Below are 26950 nucleotides of genomic sequence, written 5' to 3'. Positions count from 1 at the left end.
ATGGGCACAGTGAGTGATGTGGAGGTTCATCTACATCTGTTTAAGAGTCTGTATCATAATCTGGCAGGACTGTGGTGGGAATACAGAGCTGAAAATAGTCTAACATTAGTTCGTTATAAGGAAAAAAAATGAGGGAAAAATGGAAGAATTAATTTGGACAAAGCTGGGACAAAGCAAAGGCCCTACCAAAAGAGGCCCTTTATCCATTTCGTCTCCAACAGCAGCAGTAGATTTTTATGGAGAACATGTGAACCTGCTCACTTTGGGGCTCATCTTCCTTGTGCTTAACTGACACACACACAATCATTGTCTTAAGGATGCTAGAACAGGTATTCCTGTCTATTCCCTTTAGAAGGTATTGATGACCCTGTCCATGAATGTGTCTCATCTTTTTGAACATTCTGACACCATCTGGAAAACTTCCTGTGACAACAAATACGAGAAGCTGACTACGTGCACGGTGAAGATACTCCCTTTGGCTGTTATATACCTCACTCTTACAGTTGCTCCCTCATTTTAATCCTACTGATTTGATGAACAACAGTTCTGTACTGATCCGCTATCTTCACACAGGCTTTTTATGTGCTGCTGTTGCACACTGAACAAAAGTATGTTTGCTAATCTGATTTGTAATTACAAGTGGTTAAAGTAAGAAACAAGTTCTTCCCCCCATTTGATTATATATAGCTGTAACTGCAAGCCAAAGCATGTTTTAACATGCCTGACTGAGTATTCTTTTAAAGCATTATCCTGAGCGATGAAGACAAGGACCTCAGAAGTATGTCATGAAGAACCAGCCAAGCCACACCTCGAGATGGCAAAAAGAATACACACCAAACACTTATGTCCTAAAATTCCGTTTTAATGTATTTGAACTCAGATAATTTTCCCCCATACTGACCTGAAAGATTCAGCTTTTAATCCTGCTGTTTTAACACAGATAAATTTAACAAACAATTGCAGGATCCAGCGTTAAACAGTAATATCACCAGATTAGAATTTTACAATTGATTTTAAAGAAACTAGGCAATCTCAAAAAAAGTTTTGCTAATGTGTAAAGCAGGTGAATTGTGGAGATTAAAAGAAAGCTTTAAAGATGTTGTTAACATACAATATTTTTTACATGCTTTAAGTATTATCCATACCTATTATTCAGTAGAATATTTGAACATTTGATATCTCTGTGCAAAAAGTTCTTCTTATGACAATAGGCCAAGCCCTCCATCAGCTGTCTCATAAAAGATTTAATATGATTTTCATTAAAATGAACCAAACCAGATTCCAGCAGTCCCATCAAGTCATGGTCCATATATTCAAATACCAGGTAAAATGCACCTAGAAAAAGAACGAGAAAGGGTAGGAGAAACAGAGAGAGACAAATTGATTTAACAGCAGTCCAAAGCATTGCTGCTCCCTACTTTTGAAAGTATTTTTCACACAACTATTTACATTTTTTACAGTTTTACCGCATGTCCAATAATAGCAATGAAATATAGTGCAGTAAAATGTTTTCATAAAATTGCTTTTCCGTGTAAACAATTATACTAGTCAAACGTTTGTGAAAACAAATATAATGCTACCACATGGTGCTTTAATCTAGATGGACATGTTCTCTCCCCAAGGCTCCCAGTCTCCATCCATTTTCTTAAAAGAAAAATTAACTGAGCTAATATTCCCTACATAAACTTCAGGGGGAAATCTAGAAACAAATATGTACAGCATCAGTTTATCTGCCATGATTTGATAACTTGAGTTTTTCAAGCTTTCAGTGTGGAATTGGGTCAGAAATAAGCCTGCCCTTCTCAGACTAAAAATACCTAAAAGATAAAACAAGAAAGCAGAACTAACCCACACTAGCAACAACAGCTCTGCAAAGATGGAGTTTATATTCCAAGTTGCCACATACATACATTAAGCATAATAGAATCTGGTCTTATCTCACATTAGCCTGTGTAATTCCACAAATAAAGCTATTAAAGCCAAGGCACGCACGTGTGTGTGTCTGTGTGTTCTTAAAGATGAAAGTGCTGAGAGCTTCAGAAACAGTAATCGCCAACCTTCAGCTCAACCACTCCCAGTATGGTCTACTCTTTAGTACTTAACCCTTCCCCAAGACAGTGCAGTCCCTGCAAAGCACTGGTGGCAATGCAGAAACCACATTCAAGTGGGTCTGTCTACCTTCCCTTTTCAAAAGCCTCCCCCAGAAAGATTTCAAAGCCACCACCCTAAAGTACAAATAGCTTCTGCCCAGGAAGAACTCATTACAGGTTCTAGTTCCTAAATAAGGAGTTTCCATTCAGAAGTTAGTGAAAGTCTTGGAGCAATAACGAGAAGTCAGTTTGCCAGAACGCCACACACACAGAGCCAAATTCTAATGAACTGACTTGTTTTCTTGCATAGTAGCTGAAAAGAGAAGAAAGAGTGCTAAATCCATCTGCTATTTAACAAACAGAAAAAAAGATTACTCATACAGTAAGAGTTAAACTTGCAACAAAGATCAGCGTAGAGCAGCTAAACCACAGGCCACTGCGTAAGACACTCAGGAGTTCCTAGTTTTTAAGTTAGGCCCTTTTGTCCTGCCATATGTTGTACCAAGGAAGCAAAACACTGATCATAAAATAGCCCTGTTGGTGTCTACAGAGGAGGTGGAGCAGGAGGTAAATCGAGCAGGTACAACCCAATCCCACCACTTCAAAAGAAAAGGAGGAAGTATTACAAGCCATAAAGAACCAAAAGTCTGCTGTGTTACTATTTGCATAACTGAGATCACCAATGCAGTTCACCAGTTCAGCATGGCAAAAGTACATCTCTGGTGTTAGGGCTACCTCATGGGCAACTGCTGAAGTATGAGCCATGACATATTTTAAAATGCCTTGAAACAAAACACCTGACATTAATGCTACAGTGCCAGAATAATCTAGATACGCCCTTCAGAGGATGTGTGCTCTGGAACACAAAGGACAGTTAACTCTGGCATGGCAGTAAGTTACACTCTGTGTGTACATGACAAGGAGGAAGACTGGGAAGGGTCAGAGGGACTGTGGACCTGTCTAGTGAGAACAGCTGAACACAGTCGTCTTGTTTATATGCAAAGTAGGCTCCATGCCTTAAGCAATTTCCTGCTCTGCCACTAGCTCCTGGGGTTTTTTACCACTATTTATAACCAACAATCACAATCCGTACCCTCATGCAAGAAGGAAAGCTGACAACAGTGGAGACAATTCATAAATAAAAGAGAAGTACCTGGGAGATGACATCCAATTATTTATATTCTCTGCAACCCTCATTAAGAAACATACACTAGAACAGTGTAAACTAAACATTCCCTCCATATCAGAGCAACAGCAAATGCACGTATCCATTACACTTGCGCATTACTGACTATTTACGATCTACATATCATACAATGTTAAAATTGTTTTAAAAAACAAAAACTATCAAAGCTGAATCTTTTTCACTGGTTATGAAAAATTATTATTAAAACTAGTCTACTAGCCTTGGCAGTCTAGCCATTAAAACCTGATTTTCAGTATTACTCAAACTATATTTGGAAGTGATTGTAGCTGCAAATATCAAGCAAACTGAATTAAAACTTTTGTTGGTGTATTTCTAGACAAAGGTGGTGCCCTTTTCTGATAGATCTATAGTTCCTGTCAACAAAACAGTTACTTTATTCCACTTGACCATTTCAAATCTCCATTGCTTTTCATCAGATTGTGGGATCTGATCCTTCTTAAGAGGTAAAGAAGCTACAGATATTCAGGAAGAAGAAAACCGTCATGGAAGACAACACAAGTAAACTACACACAGGCAGAAGGCTGCTTACTACAGCATAGTCCAAGTTAGAGTTTACAGCAGCCTTTAGTTCACTCAAAACAAATGCCACACAAATATCCATTTCTCAAAAAGGAAAACAAGAAGGAAAAAAAACAATCGTTCTTTCCTTTATGAGGCCAAGATGTTTGATAACTCGGAACATACATTTTTAAACGACCTTTTGTTTCATATTAGCTTTGCCCAATATCCACATTTCTGGAAGCAGTGTCATAAAACCCCCTAAAGCCCTGTTACAGTGAAGTGCATGCAATTCAAATGAACCCTGAACTACTTACTTGACTTTAACATTACTCATCTTTACTGCTGTTATGTTAAAGACCTGCACTTCCCAATAAGTAAGTACCTGTGGGGTGTGGGGCAGCCTACAGTCCATTTCCACATGCTGCAACAAAGCACTTACAAGGGGGTTTATGTCTTGGGTGCCCCATTTCCTTTGCTAATACCACGCAGCTCATCTCCATTCCTTCATCTGCCGGGATAATAACAAACCTTAATGTCACTGCATGTTGATGGAGCAGCAGCTGGAACAATAGTAATATTGCCTGCTTCTGAATATGGGATAAGAGAGAGCAGCTGAATCTGTTAGGGAGGTATACAATAAAGGAGACTCACATGGATGGAAACAATCCTTGCCTTATTCCTTTTGTTTGCACTTAGAAAAAGTAATCTTTTTGACCATTTTGTCAGTTAGGTTTAAAAAGGGTGAAAAAGTGAGATAGTAGTTTAGAATAATTAAAGGATTAACACATCTCCTCCTCCTGTTCATGTATTTCAAGCCATGGAACTCTAACAATATCAGTTTTCTTCACCAAAACAAAAATGGGCTGGGGTATAATGCTGTAAAGCTATGCATACAAAAATGAGTAACTCAACAAACATGGCACTGATGGTCTGTAATAAACAAAGGATTTTCTGAGGGGCCAAAAAATCTAACAAAACATACTTTGCATTTCTGTGACATAAGCAGGCTCTGGACTTTTTTGGATCACCATCAAATCACACAGATCCAACAAAGCAGGACATCAAGTTACATATTTGTTCCCAAAGTAAAATACAAGTGCTTCAGGCTGGGGAGCGGTAGGGGAGAATGATCCAAAGCCTACACAGATGACAGCTTTTAAGCAAATATTTTCCCAATGTAATGTCACAGGGAAGGTGTTTGGGGTGTCTCAAAATATCTGATTAGATACAGATCAGAGGAACCGGGAGACCAGAAGGGCCTTATGTGGAAATTTTAATTCAATCCTTGTATAAATGCATTACAGTAGCATTTTGAAATACAAAAAATGCTTAAAAAACTCCAAAGGATCCCTGCCTCATTCAGTGCATGATATGTACAGGTTTTCAATATTTTATTCTGTACTCACTGTTCAGAATGAGACTCCATCAGACTTTCACTTTGCTAAAAGCCTCCTCAGCTGCTTTCTCTGCAAACATAATTATTTTTCCCCCCCTTGATTGATTAAAACTGATTGGATTATATTTAACTCTTCCATTTCCCTAACATTTCCCTTCTGGTATTCATGATATTCCAAGACAGTTTTAAACATAATTTTATCAAACAGAGCTTAAAAACTAAAGAAGAAACTGTTCAGCAATTCCTTGAAGTTCCTTACATTTAAATTCCTTAAAGTCCCTTAAACAGATTTTCATCTTTTCTTTCTACTCAGCTTTTACAAACCTATTCTATTTTGTGAAACAACACATAAAGGCATAGCCACTGAATTAATCACCTTAAGACTAAAGAAAGCATCGCCGCTATACTCATTTTTTCATTTAGATTATCGCAAAGCTTCCTGTTTGAGACAAAAATGAGGGAGAAGGTTCTGGTTTCATTAAACTAGATTTTATTTATTTATTTATTTATTTATTTTTTACATTTTCACTCAATAATTAAGTTTTTATTTGATGACAGCAGTATTCTCCCATTGTAAGTTCAGTTGCATTCTCCTATTGAAACAAAGCCAACCCAAACTCCATGTACACAGAGACATGTTCTGAAATGGGCATACCAGCCAAGGGCATGAGTCCTGGGAGTAAATAATGTCCTTGATTCATCACTGAACAAGTTTTTTGTTCAAGAAATCAAACAAAAAACCTAAAGCGAAGAAAAAGTAAACCAAACATATCAGAAATCTTTGATTAATAATCAGAGATTTTTCTTATTTTGCCCTAACATGGATCAAGTTGAAAAGCCACACAATTAGAATCTGTGCTCATTCCAAACCAGAGTTCAGGACAGCACACACAAACAGGAAGCACCACTCAAGAAGTCATACTTTTCCCGATAACTTTGCTGTAGCATGAAAAATATCTGGGTAGGAATTTTCTAACTGCTATTTTGGGAGCAGCAAGACAAGCTGTAAATCATTAGAGACTTCTGAAATTCAGATCAGTTTGGTTTTACACAACTTCACAGGAAACCCGGATAAACCTAGCTATGATACCCTGTAGTGAAGTACTCTCTGATGACTATGTGACTGCTGTCATAGAATCCTTCCAAACCACAAGCTTTCAGACAGACTAAGTACTCCTTGAAGGCTGTGAAAAAGTAACCTGCTAGTCCTATGACGATGGACCACAGAGTCGGTGTCAGTTTGACACATGTACTACAGTACTGTCAAGATAAATACTGACTTCATGCCTAAAAAGGTTTGTTAATTTGTACTGCAGATCAATTAAAAATTTAATCTAAAGTAAATTTAGATCTTAAAATGAAGTACAGAAACATACATACACACATCATCCCAACAGATAATCCACACAATGCTAACCAGACCTTTTTTAAAAGTCTCCCATGCAAAGTTTTACATCCTCCCTCAGGTTAGCAATTAAAAATGACTCTTCCAGTCAAAGGGAGGAAGAGGTGTCAGTCAGTACACCTACTGGTTTTACATTCACAGCAATAAAAGCCAGGTACTGTCCACGGGTTTAGTAAAAAGAGATCATGGCAGTCCCATAGCTAGACTGCTGAGCACTTGCAAACAGCTTCTAGCTGATACAGAGGCAAGTGGAACTGAAGGACCATCTCAAGTGACCAAAGAAAAGAGAGAGACGCCCAAGTCATATAAATGAGATACTAACTGAGAAAACAAACCAGAGCTGACAAGAGCCCAAAGGAAGTAGGATCTTTTTTCCAGTGATTAACTTCTTAACTGATGGAGTGGCTCAACTAACTTAGCTTGTGAGGTATACAGATTTGAATATACCTAGGAAATAGCTCTTTGATTTCAGTGTCAGTTCTACATCTTGTTTTCTTCAATTACTGTTGTACAGAGAACATCACACAAACTTTCTTGGACCAAAAAAAACCCCAAACCACTAAGAGAAGATTAAGAGCCTCTGCAAAGTACAATCCTCCTGCTCTAAACTCTGCCCCAAAAGGACATGAACTGAAGTTCATGAACGTGAACTCCAATTAATTTGAACTACTATGAAGCAAACAAAAAGGGAAAAGTGACGGAAAGCTTGGTTGCCAGCAGACTTGGTCATAAGCACCAGCTGTGTTAGGTTGCTTCTACTACTGTCAAAGACTGACACCCACAACTGCTCCTGCACTGTCTCACTAGAACATTTTCAACAAAAATAAAGTTCTGAGATTTTAGCAAAAAAAAATTATTAGAAACTATAGCTCATTGGTGTTATCAAGTCAAAGGCAGCTTTATGTTCCGAGAGCAGAGGAGGTTTTAAAAGAAGTGTGTTGGACATACTGTTAAGTCAGCTGTTACGCAAATACACACACAAGATGGAATACAAACCACAAGCCATGTGTTCCCATCCCCAAGCCTGTGTGTTCACCTATCTCCCTCTGAATGGAAGGCAGGGGAGAAAAGCCTACATGAGAAACACACAGACTCCTTCTCGCCACACCCAACATACACATTCTATCTGGCAGAACCGTGCCTCAGAACCCAGATGTTACACTAACGATTAGTAGTCAGTAATGCTGTTCTTCAGCTTTATCACCAAGCATGTCCGGTACATAATGAAGACTGCAGAAGGAAAAACTTCAGATCTTCAGTGTAGTAGACCCCTGTATCACGCACTCAGCTGTGTATCTGTCCAACCTATACAAATAGCTGTGGTGTCTGATGAGCTGTACTTCCACTGACAGAAATATCCTTATAACATACGTGCAACACTGCTCCAATGTGTAACATTTCTTTTTCTAATGGTTGGTTGAAAAACAATAAACCCAATCCTACCTATTAAAGATATTCCTATCATCAAAATTACACCTAAACTGGCCAGGATAAAAAACACAGATATATTTTTTTTCCCCACTTTCTTCAAAACACTGTAGAAAATACAGACAAGTCAGATACTTGAAAGTTTGGAAGACATAGGATTATATCGCTTAAAAACATGTAGCACAGCTCAAAGCATCCGGGCAAAGCTGTATAAGCCAAGTCATTGCTGGTTTGCAGGCCAATGTTACTATCTTAAAAAGAATCCTTAGAACAAGTACTGTACAAAGTATGCCCAATATTTACACAAGTGTCAGAAAACTAAATTCGCTACACTTTAAACTACTGAGATCCAACAAAAAAAACCCACCTTAAGTGAATAAGTAGATGAGTAATAGGTCAGGATATGATAGGTGTCCTTAGACACAAAATTAACTTTACTCATATTAACTAGAGGAACATGTGTTGCCAGAAGTGTTCTCATTCCCTACTTGTACAAATGGGGTATCAGCAGGGCTTTGTATGAGCTGTATTTCAAAGCTAAGATAAGCATATAATGTACGTTAAGCATAAGCATGTTCATCAGAAGGCAAAAGACTTTGCTTCTCCTGTAAGCTCTGCCTGAGCAAGACATTGCTATCACTTTCATAATGGTTCCTTTTTAAGCCAAGCAGACTACTTTTGTGTTTGCAGTGGTTTACCATGAAAATGACCAAACTTCCGACTGCTTGCATTTGTTCCCTGCATAGACTACAATTTGGCCACAGTGTCTCAGCTATAAATTCCTATTTCACAATGAACTACTCATTAGAGAAATACAGAATGCCGTGCTTGAAAAAAAAAAAAAACACAACCCACCAAACCCTTCCATATTTCCACAGACAAATCATAATAGCACAGTCTCATTATCATGCTACTGCTCTCGAGACTATCAGAAACTAATTTTATTCTAGCATCTCCAGAGAAGCCACTCCCTCTTGAAAGTTTTCTGAAAAATTATTTTTGTAATAAGCTGTTAAATAAGAACGAGAAATTAAATTGAAAGCAATATCAAAAGCACAAATACAGACTTACACAAAAAAACCCTTTTGAAATTAATGAGACACAGTTTGAAGTACACCAAAAAAAATTTACAATTCAATCCTAGACATGGCACCAAACAGAAAGGAAGAAAATTAACTAATGAGTCATTAAGTATTAAGTCAAGGTTCAGTGTGGTCTCATTAGCCAAGTGGGTTAGACCTAATTAAAACTCAGTACAAGATTCACATGAAAAGCCTGAACTGGCTGTTGGAGACTGTCAGGGTTCAGAGTAGGTGCTGACCACTGAACCTGCACATATTTAGAGAAACTCTTTTGCAAGGTGCTTTCTACTTTTAAACACAATAAAAAAACCTGTCAGTGCTGTATACCCTTCAAGGTATTATACTTTCTAAAGATGGTAGGAAAAAACAAAAACTAGTTCCTACTTAATTTTGACAGCCATCTTCTGACTCATCACATCACCTGGTGTTTCTTCTGGCTATGCAGTACATAGAGCAGTTTGGACCCACTGGTGCTGGACATGCTGTACAGAAACTCAGGATGCACCACAGGTACCACATTCCAAACACACTCCTCAGCCAAACCATGTATCAAACTGCCCACAAGACAATAAAGTACCCCAAAATGACAGATTTATAAGACTTGAACCTAAAAGGAAATGGCCTCCAAAGACAAAATGACCACTCCAATATTGAAAGTACCAAGCAACAACACTGCATGATTTCTACTCTGTGTCATTGATTCTCTCATATCTAGGCTAATGAGGTTGCAGTAACTCAAACAAGCCAAGCTTAACACTGAAGGAAGCAAGAGTAAAAGTCTGTATTGCCTTCTATTTGAGGAAAAACACCACCACCCCCCAAATAAGCTTTTTTTTTATGTATCCTTCTTCTAGCCTTAAAGATACACATGCCCAATTATTAAAATAACCAAAGCACAAGTCAAATAAAACCAAGGCTTACAATGAAAATCATCTCTTCAGTATTGAGCCTACAATACTTTAAGTTATATGACAAATACTACAAGGAAAATAAAAGGCTAAAAAAGCTCAAAATTAAAAGCTTCCTGTCAGTGGTGGGCTCCCTAATCCCTGAGTGTCAAGGAGTGAAACATGCTCCTCTCCAGCAGAACTGGAATCAAATAATAAGGTTTTTGTATCCCACAAAATACATTCAAAAATGTTTCTATGAGCAAAAGACATAGCTGAGTTAAAGGATTTCTATTAGTAACTAAATAAAAATTAAAACCCCTTGTCAAGCATCGTAATTTGCAAATGTAGTCCGGTGTATCAGACTACCAAGAACAGGACCGGAAAGAGCTACGCCCATGTTAGCGTACTTACCTTTGTCCTTCTTAAAGTCCAAAGCATCTTCCTTATCTGTCACTATTTCCTTCATGTTGATAATGCTTTGGTGATTAAGCTGTCGAAGAATCTTAATCTCCCGAATAGCTGTAATTGGAAACCCTTCCTTTTCATTATCCAGACGTACTTTTTTTAGTGCCACCATTTCCCCTAAGACAAAATTTAAATAAAAAACATTAAGATTAGCAACCAAAATATGGTATTTAGTATTGAGTTTGCTCGTTGGCTTTCAAAACCTTTCCCCCATTTGTTTTTATTTCTGAATGGATTAAACAGTATTTTGATGCTTGCACCAAACACCATGCTGAATGGAAACAGAATTAACCATTGTTGGGAAACAGTCACCTGGAGAAACAAAACTGTAAGTAAGAATTATCAGCTACCCACTGTAAGGCCTGTCTTCTTCCCCTGCATACCTCACTCACCTGTGTCCTGATATTCCACACCAAGTTCACCAATAAATCCTCACATTAAGAGTGATTATCAACAGCAGCTTTAGAGACAGAGGCCTCTATCTGCTCAGGATTTCTTACTACTACATCACCACAGGTCAGAACACATACATCTAGCCAGAAATATTACATAACTCAAGATATGAGGAAGATTAGTAAAGAGTTCTCAAATACATCAGTATACTTTCTACAATTAGAAGTATCACTGCCATGTTTACAGTGAGGAGAAATTTTCCTTATTATTTTACTGCAGGCTGGGCTGGATAAAGCTGGATTCTGCAAAACAGCAGGAGGATGATCTACTCATGATGGTGGATATCTGAAGACTGTATGACAGCTCAATCATTTTGTTCTTGGAAGTTGATTGCTGTGTCTGGGAAGCTTCTTTACAGCACAGATAGATCTGTCAGCTCTAAAAACAACTTATCCTGCACCCGTGTATATGATACATACACACTAGATCACATTCCAGTATGACACAACATCCACTTGCTTTCAAAGCCCACTGCGCAGCTTGTTATAAGGCATCTCAAAGGCCATAATGCCACTCTTCACACAGGATTTGAATCCAGAGCTAATGGAAGGTGTACTATAACTGTATGGACCCATTAAAAATAGCGAGCAACAACTTCTACGGGAAGGTAAGAAATGGCTGTCACAGACAAAGAACATGAAGCTTGCCAAAGAAGCAACATGGTTACAATAAATGTGCAAAGAGAATTCCAGGAGAGCAGAAAGAAGCTCCTAATGATGATTTGCAACAGTTCTCAAGGCAGAGGTAAAAAATAAAATCTGTGGCAGTTCAACTTAAGAACTAAAGTTTGCAAACTGAAGGAAGCACAGGTGAAGAATGAAGAAGGAATTATAATTATACTGCTCATTTTCTGGAGATCAGAAAGGAGGAACTGAGGCTGGTATGTGATCCTGTGTGATTCAGTTACTGCTGAAGCAGAAAATTATCCAGCGTTCAAAGCATGCACAAATAAACCAGAAGGACAAGCAGTCACAGACTAATTGAACATAAAATGATCAAGCAATACACGGCACATATGAAGAACCAATTTCAGTGCATTATCTATTTAGAAGTAGTAACATTATCTCTTTAGAAGTAGTAACTCATAGTGGTGACTATGGTGCTCATCTAAGCAATAGTTTAACATGAAATTTAAAAATTATGTCACTGTTGTAAAAGTGAGTTATACTGCAAGAAAAATACCCATTATGCAACGCTTCAGGGCTGCGTTGCAGAGGCACATTCTCTTCCTACTATCAGCTAATGACTGTTGGACTACAAAGAAGAAAAATGGCTAAATCCCATGTTTAGCTTCTTTCACCCTTACATGCCTTTTCAAACTTCATTATCCTTTGTCAACCTGTCTAGGGTGCCATTTTGTTTTCCCATGGTATTTACCCTCTCTTCTTCACAAGCTCGAATGTGTATAGTGTCAAAACGCAAGAAGTAAAAATTAGAAATTAAGACTGCTCAGCTTGCTTTCAGCTACAACTTTACAGATAAATTATTTTCCAATGCAGAAAAAAAAAACCCCTTCTGATTTAGACAAATACTAGATTTAAAACTAAAGAAATCAGCTACTAAAAACTTTCCAAACATTAGAGGGCAGAATACCACAAATTTTACTAAACGTAAAAACAAAACCAAAATGTTTTCTTTAGAATTGCAGGTTTACATTTACTTTTTTAACTTACCCGTGTCTTTATCTCTGGCTTTGTAAACTTGCCCATAAGTGCCTTCACCAATAATACCAATGATATCAAATTTATCCACACAGCGCTTTCCCCAGTCTATTTCTTTTTCTTTTGTTTCACCATGTCGTGGTCCACATATTCTAGAAAACAACAAACACTTGTAAGAATACAGCTAATATATCTAAGGATTGTCTTAACTTTGAAAAAACCCTCAACACTATATTTTTACAAGACATTATTAGATAATTGGCTTACTAACATTAAGTGACAATAAACCACGTAATTTGAGTCAAGTCTCATTAATATCAAAAAAGTCATTAAAAAGCAGAATTATTTTGAAAAGAATATATTTTAAAGAAACTATTATCACTTCTACTTGCTTCATAGGCTTCAGAAAAAAATACAATAAACATACTTTGGTCTTCTCTTGCTGTGTAACTGAACTGCTGGTTTCTTTTCTTCAGGACTTTTGGATAAGTCAGCTCCTCCAGGCAACTCAGGTGGAAGTGGCAAGTCTGCAAGCAGATGGCGAAGTTTCTTCTCTGCTTCTTTAACTGACTTCACTGAAAGATTCTCTCGCAAACTATTAAAAAAACAGAATTTTGCTAATAATTTGAACACAGTAGAATGATATTACATAAAGGAAAACCTATTGGAATTATTTTTTTTAAAATACATTCCAGGCTGTCGATGCACCATCATTCAAACTCTTGGCTCTTAGAATTTGCAGGACTTTCATTTATGCTTTGCAAATGTCTCACAAATAGCTCTCTGGAAGATGCACACAGCTATTAACATTCTACAGAAACTGTGGAAGCAGATCTTTCTGGTCAAAGCTGGCGTGAGATGACACAGCAAGCCTTGCTGGGCCAGACTTCTACCACACAAGCTTCTTCTCAAGCTTATGGCCTAGATAGACTATTAAGAATATTTAGAGCTCAGGTACTGCCAGACATCAGAAGTGTATTGGTAAAATCTGTACTCTGACTGACTTCTCATATAAAAGAGAAGATTATCCTAATCCAGTTCTCTCTAAAGTTGGTCTCCAGAGGTAACAAGCTTTGTGTTACAGTAACACTGCAGAGCATTATGAGGCAGTCCACGCTACCTCATTTACAGATTCCAATCTCAGATGTACTCTGAAGCACTCCAGATTCAACACGTTTCTAGTCATCAGCATACAAACCAACCAATTGGAAAAAAAATAAATCAAATGAAAAACTGACTAAATGTTTTTCCGTCATGGATTACTGATATCTGACCATTTTTTAATCACCAGCCATAACCATGTAACAGAAACCAACAGACAGTCACTCTGTCCTGAGAAAAATCCCCCAAACACGCGTACAGTAATTTAATTTTTAACAATTACTACAGACAATAGTTCTAGAGATGCTCTTCCCATTCTAATGAGGAAATTCTGCAAATATCATACTTGCTGCAGGATTTTTTTTAAAAAACATGGTTTCATTTTACCAGAATTTCCTTTAGTTTAGATAGATTTGTGCAGCTACTGCATATCCAGTAATTTTAAAGCCACAAGCATCTCTAAACTTTATGTAATTACATAACAGTTTCTCCCACACAGAACTCTCATATAGTATTCTCTCTTTAAATTTCACACTTTATCATGGCATCAAGAAAACTTTCTGTCATGCTTTGAGGGGACATTTTCCAAGATTGCTGCATTCGCGAAATAGCACCATTCTACTGTCAGCACACTTCTCTGGGAAGCTTTTCTGGAGGTTTTTCTGCAATTTCTTACCTACTTAGTTTCACAGATCAAGCAGGAACTTATGTAAATAGATCTTGCTATCTTCCATCATGGAGAATGCATATATTCTTACATTAATTGTTATTAGCAATCTTTATATAGATAAATAAAGCATTCCAGTGGTTTGCATAGGTGTATGCTTCCCCGTGAAAACACAACACTTGAATGTCTTCTGCCACTTCTCAAGCTGCCACTGCCTGAATTTAAAGCAGCACCTCAAAGAGGCATATACTACCTCATTACAAATATAATGGTTAACATGCTATAAAGAATAAACCACCTTTGGATAGTGCATGTAATTATCATGGTAAAGAAAAATTCTTAATCTTGATGTTCATATATTTGTATTTCTTTCACAATTTTGCCCCCAAACTTTCAATATTAGAGAAAGCACAATATGTGACAGAATGTAAAAGATTTTAAAAGTGGTACATGAAAACAGAGGCAGCCAAGAGCAAGCTTTTTTCCAGGTCTGTTAAATCACACATCACTGACCACCAGAGGAGTTTTCCCTTTCAGCTAACCTAGACAGCAGCTCTGCAACACTGCTGTTCCTTTACGTAGTTTATTTATTGGTTTATCAGATTCTTGGTGAACTTCACAACTGCATCAAGCTTTCCTGGTTGGCACAATTTCCCCATAGTAACTCTGAGCCCAAGGTAAATATCTTTGCTCTCCTCCCCTCTAAAAAATATTATCATGACTTGTAATCACAACCATTCTGATCTGATGTTTATAACATTCTATATGCAAAACTAAGCATAGCATAAACAACATTCTATTACTTCTCATTAATCTTTCTAATGCAGCTGTTTGCAAGATATTTTTTTTTTTTTTTTTTAAAGAACAATGAGCCCAGTGCTGATAGAACCATAGCTTATTTGTAGCTGGACTCCTCTATGCAGTTTAGCTATACTTTAAAAAAGGTATTACATTAAAAAATACTAATAATGAGAAGTAACTAGCTAGCTTCATGATGAAATCTCATTTCATATTATTGCAATTAGCACTGCAACACCAGTCATATTTAAACTAGTTAGCCTAGTTTTTAGTTAAAACAGTAAATCTTGCTGACAAATAACAGTATCAGATATCCTGTTTACCTAGAGAGGATGATTTTGTCACAAATTTAAATGTAACTATATTTGCCACACAGGTGTGATTCTGAACAACTGGAATGACACTTGCTACAGTGCTGAAGGGCAGGAAACAACATTTCTCTTCTAGTACTAAAAAGCCATAAATCTGTCTGGTACCTTGTTAGGTTGTATTTATCTGCCAAAGCATCCTAATGTTTAACATAGCATTAAATTACCAGCAAACATAAGAAAAACATATCTCTAGTTATAACTACTTTTTCTAATCAAACACACTACAGACTTCTCAAAGGACAAGACAGGCTCGTTTCACAGATGTGGAATACAAATACAGTACTTCATAAGTTTTTAAATTTCTCTTTTACAGTTTAATTTTTTACAAAGATGTATCACACTTAAATTACTTATTACTTCGGTGCTAAAAAATTCTGGTTTACTTGTTGTGAGAAGTTGATTTCTTCTACACGTGTGACAGGCATGTAACAACACAAGTGAAAACAGAAGTAACTTTTCTCAACTTCATCACCAAACCAAGAGAAAAAATAGTAAATTACAGCTCAACAGCATGATTTCCCAATAAAAATCACAGCATGTATTTTCTGTCAGGACTATGAAGAGACTTAAAGTAGTCTAAACTCAGATGACACTTGGAATACAGACATGATTTTCTTCATACAGACCAATTTTTACTCTTTAAAATTTAACACAAATGACAAGCCATGAACCTCACTTCCATGATACATAACTCAAAATAAGACTGGTCTCTGAAATAAATTATACTAAAATAATGCACAGCTATAAAAACAACTGCCTTCCAAAGGAAGAGAATGTTTATGTCAAACCCCAGCTAATTAAAGAATTTTCATATATTGCTACTGAATTTAACTTTTCCCTGGATGTACACGTTTGCACCGAACAAGAAATCTTAAATCCTCGAATGCATCCTTGCATTAGTCCCAAAGCTATTATCTACCAGCAATTTTAAATCTTCTCTTTAGAGTACCTTCTATTGAAAGATTCTTCCCAAACTAAATACTTCTCTTTTCAAGAGCCAGTTAAATTATTCTTAAGATTAAATTCCTTCAGTTTACTCACAATCACCACATTAAACAACTGAAGAGCAAGAACAAACTACCTAATGCACCAGCCTGATCTAGCAAATAGGTTTGTATTTATTTTCCAAAGGAAGTAATAATAATTATAACAATAATTAAAAAAAAATACAATAACAACAATAATGAAACGGAATTGACAACCCCAAAAAGAAAATCTATGTCACAACTCACCTATCGGTTTCTTTATCTTCAGGCAGCGTGGGAGGCAAAGGCAAGGGTGGCAGTGTGGAGGTTGGTAGTGCAACAACTCGATCCTTCTCCTTGGCTACTACGCTTGGTGTACTCGGTTTGCTTTTCTCTTTTACAGTGACTGTTGGCTGTTTTACAACAGTTAATTTATTCTCTTTTACTGCTGTAGGTTTTTGTTTAGTAATTTTGTCTGCAATTAAATTATTTTCCCCTTTTGTTTCAGGAAGCGAGACCTTTGCCTTTGCCTTGTCATTTTTCAAATTTGCACTGCTTGTAGGAGAAGGTGTATGCTCAGTTTTTATTTTCTTCAGGTCCTTTACATTGTTCACTTGAGGTGCACTTGCAGCAGTGTCAGTGCTTCCCTTAGTAGGTGTTGAAGTATTAGAAGCTTTTGCACTGGCCTTGGCTGCCTCAGCAGCTCTTGCTTTTTTGTTTTTGTTCAGCTCAGCAGCCAGGCTACTCTTCAGAGTCAATGTACTAGGAGAAATACTTGAATGACGACTTCTCGATCTAGACAACCTGTGTCTGCTACGAGACCTTGAGTGCCTTGATGAATATGGACTTCTGCTTCGAGATTTTGCTGATCTCCTGTTTCAACAAAGTAGAGTTTTACTCCGTTAAAATTTAGTCTAGCTGCTTTCCTCCAATGTATCTGCTTGTTGGACAATTTTAAATCAACCATTATCACCATGCTTATAGTATAAATGAAAGTCTACAAAATAGGAAAGATCGTGCATTAAAAAAACATATTTATAGAGTTTGATCCATTAACTCTACACCTAAACAGGTTGTTAGAAAAAATTAAAGCTTTCTTAGATGTAGTTTCTCACATTAAAGAACTGCAAAATGCACGAATACCTACCTATAGGACAGATCTGTTCCTTTTTCCTCACTACTTAGAGATACTTTTCTCCTTTAAAGAAAATCTGATCCTATGCAACTTGTGCAAACACCTTTGCAGATGGCTACATGACCAGAATTCAACAAAATGAAATTAATGTTATAAAGTGACAAGATAATCTAAACACAACACCGAAGTAGTAACTGTAGCAACGTCTTGTTTCACTTTCACAACGTCATTAAAATCTGTTAGTAGAAAAAAAAAAATACTAAATACTAAAGGCTGCAATATAACCAACTGAAAGAAGCAATAAATCTTAGCTTTTCTATTTTTAAATTTAACTGTATACTTTTCAAAAAAAAACCCACAAAAATACCCAATACTTGTTACAGCTACTGATAAGGAAATATAATTCACAAGTAGGCCTATGCTACGCCTGCATCAGAATATAGAGGCTAACAGGGGAACAAAAAAAAAAAAAAAAAAAAAAAAAAAAAAAAAAAAAAAAGAAAAAAAAAGGCAGTCTAAGCTATCTACAAAAATATAGCAGGAAAATTCAACCTAGAATGAGGGCGGAGGTGGGGGTGGGAATCTTAGCAGTTAAAGCACTTTTACTGTGCAAAACCACCATTTAGTATGAATTCTTTTTCATTCAGTTTTTCAAAGGGATATCCTAATTTGCCTAGTAGTTTTGATTCAGTTCTTCATTAAAAAGCAAAAGAGAAAAAACTTAATTGAGGTGAAGGGCATGGAACAAGTCAAATAGCCTAATCCATTTATATCACACAGAAATGTTATGAAATAAATGAAATGTGAGGGGTTTAATCCATTTTACTATACTTAGAATAGCAAGGGTATTCACAAGATTTACAAGTAATTTCTTCATTGAAGTTTGATGGAAGTCTACTTTGCTTGAGTATACCACTTGAAGGGAGGAAAAAGCATAATAGGGATTAAAAAAAAAAGCATTCATCAGCTGGACAAAGTATCACGCAAAAACAAAAATAAGACTTCTTGGAGATACAAGAATTTCAGAGTTCAAAAGAAAGCACCAGTGTACAGAGGCTGCCAAAAGAAACAAACAAAACCTCCACAAAACCAAACAAACAAACCAACCTAAACACAACTAAACAGCCAACTACAATCATTATGGTCAGGACTATCCACTCCTATGTTAAATTTAATTTTAGTAACAACTAAATTAATTCTGTTTTAATTACCAACACCAGAAATTACATTTCAATGCTTCAGCTAAACAAATACTTAATATAGTACAATAACATTTCTATTTTCTGTGCAATATTTCCTAATTTTCAAATCTACACTTTTTTCCTGCATTGTAAAAATAAGTCTTTTCAGTCTTCTTTCTAAAGCAAAGTCTTTGAGATAAATCAAGTTTACATAGAAGTGACTGAAAACAATGCATAGGTATGCAGGCTGTATACTACAACAGCACAAGCTTCAAAATTCTATAGGTAAAACTGAAATTGATCCAAATGGCTAGAGACCCTTGAAAGAAAAGAAAATAAAATAAAATCACAGATGAGGACAACTCTTGGAAACTACACAATTCAATTCTATGCCAGGAAGCAGGTTTTATAAAATTTTCTGGCACAGCAGAATAACAATGACAGATGGTAACAATAATAACAACTACAACAATAATAATAATAGAAGTTTTTTACACCTTAAGGGGAAAAAAAAAAGCTACACAACTCTGTTCTCTGAACTTTCAACCCATAATGTAAGGGTTTGGTTCACTTCAGTAGAGATATTAACGTCCATTAAAAACCAAAGAAAAACCATAATATTGGTCAGAAAACATTTCCCTTGAAAACTCACTTCTGCTTCATTATGAATTATGTTGCTGAAGTTATTTTGCTCATTATTACTTTGGAAATCTAAGTACTAAACCCCACAGAAGATTTTCAGAGTAAAAGCAAAAAAGGTCAAAATCCCATAAGATGGGATAGTAGGAAGAAAAAGGAGGGCTGCGACTATCCAAACAATACATACTCTTCAAACACTAGGCCAGAGCTCTCCTCACACTGTTATCTCACTCTCCGAGGGGAATTATCTTAAGCAGAGGTATACCACTACAGATCCACACCAGCTGCAGGATCAGTGTAATTATATTACTCCAGCATCGAAACCAAGCTAATAAGACCCATTTGTCCTAAACTGACTTCTATAAATGGTGCATCATTTGCAAGGATGTCACTGACCTATCTTGGAAAACATTTGCTTGCGCATCCTGTTCCTAGATCAGCTATTGGAAACTAGCACTCAACTCCAGTTACCTGTAGAACACAACCTCCATACCAAGGACCTCACTGAAACCTGTACTAAGCTTACAACCTGCCCTAAAGGTCTCAAAATCAGTTAGATTTCTTTCATAAGTACAATTTCTGGTTTGTTTGGGGGGGGTTGTTTGCTTGTTTTGAAAGGAGCCTAATATAAAGAAAGTATGTCACAAACAGAAACATGGATGTAATTCCACATGCACTTGAAAAGAGAAGTAGCAGCTTAACACACTACAGTTGCTGAGATACCATGCCTGATCATAAGACTGTTTCTGTTCCACTTTGGTTCAAAGTAAAACAGGCTCATTTAGGTTACTACAAAGGATGAAATGAGAAAATCTGTCCAAATTAGCGACTACTAATGCTCACCTATCACCTACCATAACTTTGTGGGGAAGAGGCAGTTTTGAAAAGCTGGGGCAAAATCAACCTAAATCTTTATACTTTCTTCAAAAGCAGACATGTAAAGAAGCCAAGTATTGACAGTGGATTGATATACATATTTCACCAACCTTAGTCACGACTCTGGGATGTGAATGTGGATTTATGCAAGCTCAGCAAAAAACACCAACCATTCTCCATCCCAGGTTCCACACCTCAAACGACAACAGCATAACTTTCTCATGTCAAATTGCATCCATGTGGGAGACAGCAAATACACATGCACACCAATATTCAAGTTTCAGTTCCAGTACAAACTACAGCCTTAACAGCAGACCAAAATGATAGTAGCCTAGTTATGAAATACGTTGACTGAATATAATCGCTAATATAATGGTTTAATTTTTCCAAAAGTTTTCCATTATTTAATTTTACAACAGCACAAAAATTTATGTCACATTACATAGTGCATGTCTGGACTAATAATAAACATAGCTTCCTTTGGTGTCCCTTTGCAAGAATCCCTTGCTGTACCTTGTTCTCTGGGCTAGCCCTAAGAGTTAGATCAAAAACATTAACACTTTCAACTAAACAGACATATGCTGAATCTTAAGCAAAAGGCAGTTTTGTTAAAGTGCTAGTTATTCAAATTACAATGATAAAATCTGCTAGTTTTATAACCCTAATGATAGTTTCAAATATTCAATTATCACTTTCATCAGTGTTAGTTCAAAAGTCCCAAGCGAACCTTCCAGGCTAGACAAAACTCATGTACAAGTTATGCACAAAAATGGCGCAAAACCAAAACTATGGACATTTACAAGCTTTCCCTCAAAAGCATATACAGAAGTCAGAATGGAGAAATATTGCCTTATATCCATAATAAAACCAGCCAATTCACTCTGCTCAGAGCTAACACTCATTCGACATAAAAGATGATGTCACAGCAGCACAGAAATGGGCTCAGACAATAGCCAGTGTCTGCCATTTAACAGGACACTGACATTTTATTGGGACCTTGAAAACACACCAGGAGAAAATATATCTGAAACATACAGTACTCACTACAACTCAGATTGTTATTAAATGTGCATGCATGCACACATACACACACACACATATAAAACACCTTATCTGATGTTCAGTTATCACCAACTATTTTGTCTTCAGTTAGGAGTTAGGTTTTAACACAGCAAACAGCAACAAAAGAACAGCAGCTACAACTGCAGAGAACTGCATTGTAAATAGCAAACAAATGCAACGAAACAATCCAAAACCTTTTTCCCCAAGCTAGGTGAGATGAGGAAGTGTACTGAACCTAAGGGCCACAGCCCCACCTCCCAAACGAAAAGCAGCTGGTAACACCCATGGAGACAGACTACTAAGCAGCCACTTGTTCAGGGATGTTCCCTCTTATGGTTCTTCCTTTTTGCACCCAGAAGTTCTGCTTAGCCATTAACAGTCTTCTCCAAGCTTCTTCAATTCACTTCACCCAGATCTATATCCCTACAGAGAGAATAACTGCCAGAGTTCAGATCATTCATAAAAATCACTTCCAAACCACAGACAGATTTCAATGTTTTTATATGCAGAGGGAAAAGAGGAAAAACAAAAAAACAACAACAAAAGAAAACTGATTTGCCTAAAAACCATAACTATCAGTAGGATTGGTCTGCATTAGTTCTAAAGCTGCTTTTTTTCTTCCCCAGAGGCATGCAACAAAGACTAGGAGCACAACTAGATTATCTGCAAAGGGAAATTGAAGTAATTACATAATGTTATGTGTAGCTATAAAATAAAACCAGAAAAAAAGTTCAAGACATTATCTACAAAGCATGTATGTGAAAAAGCAGATTTAAAGAACCTGCTAGAGGAAGAAAACACTAGTAAGGAAGTCATCCCAAACCCAAACTCATCATTGCTTTCCTCTGTTTTTCAGAGCAACAAAAAGAATGCCTTTTTTCCCACCTCTAAGAAATAATTAAAAAAAAAAAAAAAAAAAAAAAAAAGCAGCTTGGTTTAGGTATCACAGTTTTTTCTTTTTAATATTTTTTGCCTAGCACCCTAGAGTCCATAAAACAAACCAGTGCTCATTTTTAATCTGCTTAATTAATACAATGTACTTATTCACCGTCTAAAAATCCTAAAGATATCAGGTTTTACAAAGCGTTCTCAAAGGTACAAGTTTCAAAACTGTTACAATGTTCCTCCTTCTCACAAGGCAACATTCTATCATACCGCTATTGCACATGGTTAACAATTACCAAACAGTAGATTTATTCATGATTTTTTTTTTAAAAAAGTCTACTGATGTAATACCACATTCTCAAGCACAGAATGAAAGAATTCCAAATAGTAACTTAAAACTCAAAAAGTGCTGTATTTTACTATATTGATACCTGAAAGCACAGAGGAAAGAAAAATAACAGTGTTACACATGTCAGATTTCCAGGAATACACGTCTCCCTCAACTCACTTGTTATTTCTTGCCGTGCTACTTTTCTAGGTGCTTCTTTCTTTCCCATCCCAATCCTCCCTTTATTTTAATACAAAAAATTTTATTGACAAATCAGAACAGTCATGTGTTATCTTTCTCACGTTTGTAAACTTGAAAACCTCTTTTCTTCTTAACCGCTTTAAGAGCAGGCTTAATCCAACATGCTAGTAGCCAGCTACGTGCGTCACCTAAGCACAAACAATGTATTACGGTCTACGAAGTTGAACACGGGAACTGAATCTGTCAGTAACTTTTGACAAGACATAGCACAAAGGGATTCATGAGAATAAGAGTGGAAAAACAAGAAACCAAACAGACTGCAGGAGGTTAAAACACCCACTGTGACCCAGCTCTTTCATTAACTACGGGTGAAAGCTGCGCTACTGACTAAGCACTGCCATCTTCCCCTGCATGGTAAGGTCATCGTGTATTTGAAAAGGGAGACCTAAATTTAATCAATTGGCTTCACCGCAGATCTTCCAAGACATTTATAATCTCTCAGTAACACAAACCACCTTGACAAAACATTCTAGTTCATAGTATAGCTCTTCCACATTGCACTAGGAGGTAAACATATAATTCATTTCTTTAAGCCGTAACAGTAATAATAGTGCTCTCTCACTTAATGCCTTATTAACTGATTTTATTTATTTTCTCTAGCCCCTAGTTCAAGGTTATATTCTAAGCAGCTCTGCAACCAACCACCTACTCAGCTGCTTTGTGCATGAAGACTACGTAACTTGCCTGTCTCAAGCTGTAAACCTTGAAAAACGTCTCCAATACATATAGCATAGGAATACTGAAAAATCCTGAACATTAATTTTATTTGTTTCTTAAAGCTGCTTTAGAACCCTGTGTTTTCAGATAAGAACTCTGCCTACAGAGAAAACAACCAGCAAAATGCCAACTCAAATGCTGTGTTCTAAACACATTAAAAGTCATTTTTTTCAAATGATGTCCCTTTCCACAATAAGGAAAGAAGCAGCGTAATGAGGAAAAGGAAAGGCACATTAATATGACGGGCTGGGCAAAAGGCAAAGTCCAATGCCAAGTAACAAAACAAATCTTAATAAATTGAGAATATGTACTAGAGTGAGAGCCTCAATACGCATTGGAAAAATTAGCTATTCTGAACAGTGAAACTGTAGGTTTTCACTACATTTTAAATTCTGCAAAATACTGTTTTACTAAACAAGATTAGAGCTTTATGTAAAAAAAAAAAATAAATCTATTTTCACCAAACAAGGGGAAAAAATGTCTGAAAATCTCTCCTACTCCTTTAAGTCCAAATGTAGCAGAATTACTGGATTCAAAGTTATTTTTGTATCTGTGTCTTCTCCAAGAAGTAGGCATTTACTAGCTGAATATGTATTTTCCCTATGCTTGTTTTGGTTTTGCACATAAATGATCCATATTTTGCAGAGCCTCACTACTACAGACTAGCTACAGCTAGAGAATGAGATGGCTCTGTAATAGCAATAAGAAATCTTGTATTTTTCCTATAAGCAACATCCACACACACAGTAGTACTATGATAGTAGTGCCCCACCCACTTACTTTTATCTAGGCAGATGGGTAGGTGTATCCAAATTTGGAAAAAATGTGATTACTCATCTATACAGCTAACTGAATTAAATGTGTGATCGCATAGCATATGACCTGACTGAAGTTATGAAAAATAGTTCTTCCCTTCCTACAATTTCATCCTAAACTAGTTTCCAAAGAGAGACTGTGTCTGCTTATTTTGTCAACCATAGGGTTTTCTCCCCTCCCCCCCCCGTTTTTTTCTTGCTGGTTTTTTTGGTGGTTTGTTTTTGGTTTTTTTTTAAATCCATGCAGCTTATCAGTAAATAATACTTCATACTTTTGGTATTATGGAAGAATTTCCATTTTGAAAACGTGCATGTGCTACTTTAGAACAGCTGTGCTACTATCCACAAGAAAATATAGCAATACAAATTCACCAGCAGCAAGTAAAGAGGTTTTGTCCAACAAATGAAAACAGCTCAAATAATCAGTTTGCCCAAAACACAGACGTTTACTGCTATTATAATGGAAAACGCAATTAGTCTACCATTCAAAGAGAATTTTCCAAGTGTGGAAAGCTTATCTAGTGTCTTTGCTTCTTTTCATAACCTGCCTCGAGGCAACATCACCGAAAGACAGCAGTCAGAGTTACTACTACAATTCAAAACTCTTCAGCAACTGCGCTGTTGGGATACAACTGAGCAAAGCAGATTTCGCTTGTTTCTCTTCAACCGCTTACTAGAAGTTTCTCCCTAAGCAGCTCAAAGTCCTAGATGAAAAAAATCAGCACTCTAAGACACATGAGCTTTCCAAGCGTGCTAGAACCACTTTGTTCTCATTTTCTACATACCAAATTAACTAGATAATTTTATGTAACATCACAGAAGACACATGTATGAGATCTAGAATGAAAAGAGCAAAAAGACTTGCAGCCTGGAATGCTCAGTCACATATAAAGTTCTTACTGTCTTGACACCATTACAGCTGGATACAAGCCCGGAATTACGTCTTTAAATCATCCAGATGAAGACGACAGGTGCTGCAAGAAGCTGTTGCCGTCATGAAATCATAATATTCTATCAAGTCTAAGGCCACTATACTATTATCTAAACAGCATAGCAAAAATTTTCAGCGTTTTGGGCACAGTACCACAGAGTCAAGCAAAAGAGTGATTATGGCACAGTTTTCAATGGCTAAAACAATCATATACCTTCCATCTTTGTTTCCCCACCACAATACACATAATGCACAATGGCTGTATAGAAGGAAAGAAACTTCAACTTCCATTTCTGCACACCAGGCAAACATCACAAAAAAACTGATCTTACCTTCACACTTTTGGTTTCTTTCATTTTCTGTGAAAATGACATTTTTACAAGGAATGCTGCATTAGGACTGACCAACCGTGCTTTCTACAACTTTTTCTTTCGACTCGGCCATTCCAATCCCTCCCCAGTAAACCTGACAATCTGCATTTGTTAGCAATGTAATTTATCTGTATGCAGTTAAAGATGGAATGCAAATTACAGTTTAGCTGGAGGAAGGCAGGCATGAAGTCACAAAGCTAACTCCCAGGAACAGACCTGCAGCTCAAAAGGAAGATTTACACGCTTACCATGGAGACAATACAAAAATCAGGACATTTTAACTCTCACGCTTCAAATCACAGGCCTGCTATCAACAAAGAAACACAACACTCCTACAAAACTTTGTTCTGTAACTGTCTCCTGTACAACATCTCCTGTACTTTCTACTACAGCCCTATTAGTCAGTGCGTAAGACAGGATCCTAAACTAACTGGAGCATCAATCTGATTAATACAGCTACTTGTAAGTGCAAACCTAGCTACATATTTTTGTTCGTCATTATCAGCTTTCTTATTTGAGGATATAAGCACCTGCAGAAAATCATCTGATTTCTATAATGTTTAAGTCAAACTCTGCACATAATATTCCTGCTGTTCTATTATTCAAATAAACTCCAAAGAGTATCCTTAACCGCTTGTAACAGGCTCTCGCGACGACGTGCTGGTTTTCAGAGCACTCGCACTGTTTTCTGCTTGAAAGACCCTATTGTTTACAAAATTATTCCACACAACCATACCTTAAAACAATCACTGGGCTTTTTTTTCTTTTTTTCCAAAGGCACCTTTGTTCTATCCCTCTGAACAAAGTAGGATGTGGTTTTGTTAACTTTGCTCTTTAACCAGCGTTCCATGCACACCCAGGACAGCAGACTCTACTGACAGCCCACAGGAACAGCTTCAGCATCCTCACTGGACACACTGTGGGACAGCCCAAACAGTACCCCACGTGAAGTGCTCATCAGAAACACCAGTCCTCAGACAACCCGCCAGGTAATGCCTTGCATCCAAAATTCCTGCCAGTGGTATGGCAAATCACCTGACGTTTCAAACTGAAGTCCAGATGTGAATTTAAGTAAGCCTATAAACAATGAGGCCACAGCCAGATTCCAATATGGGAAATAAAAACCTTCAGTTATAAATACATACTAAGCAAATCCTTTAAATTCCCAGTGGTTCTGCTGAAAGTCTGAGTATCTTGAAGAGCTTTAGTTCTGCAACACAGTTTGTATCTGTACAGCCCACATTTCTTCTCCATATAAAATTCAAAGAG

At 36.8% G+C, this 26950-nt stretch overlaps 1 protein-coding gene across 1 annotated transcript in view; it reads right to left on the bottom strand.

Annotated features, from left to right (window-relative positions):
* Positions 1-25754, bottom strand: part of CDK13 (cyclin dependent kinase 13) — a 42116-nt gene extending 16362 nt beyond the window's left edge. Inside the window, exons 1-7 of the mRNA XM_026843826.1 lie at positions 25715-25754; positions 25321-25420; positions 16748-17353; positions 13006-13173; positions 12591-12730; positions 10411-10581; positions 1146-1335 (exon numbers count right to left, since the gene is read on the bottom strand). Coding sequence (XP_026699627.1) covers positions 1146-1335; positions 10411-10581; positions 12591-12730; positions 13006-13173; positions 16748-17353; positions 25321-25420; positions 25715-25754 — 1415 coding nt within the window. The remainder of the gene's footprint in view (positions 1-1145; positions 1336-10410; positions 10582-12590; positions 12731-13005; positions 13174-16747; positions 17354-25320; positions 25421-25714) is intronic.
* Between the last annotated feature and the right edge of the window lie 1196 nt (positions 25755-26950).

This window comes from Athene cunicularia (genome assembly GCF_003259725.1).
Source record: "Athene cunicularia isolate RWA chromosome 2 unlocalized genomic scaffold, athCun1 chr2_part2, whole genome shotgun sequence".
NCBI lineage: Eukaryota > Metazoa > Chordata > Aves > Strigiformes > Strigidae > Athene > Athene cunicularia.
This window is presented reverse-complemented; position numbering and strand designations above follow the sequence as displayed.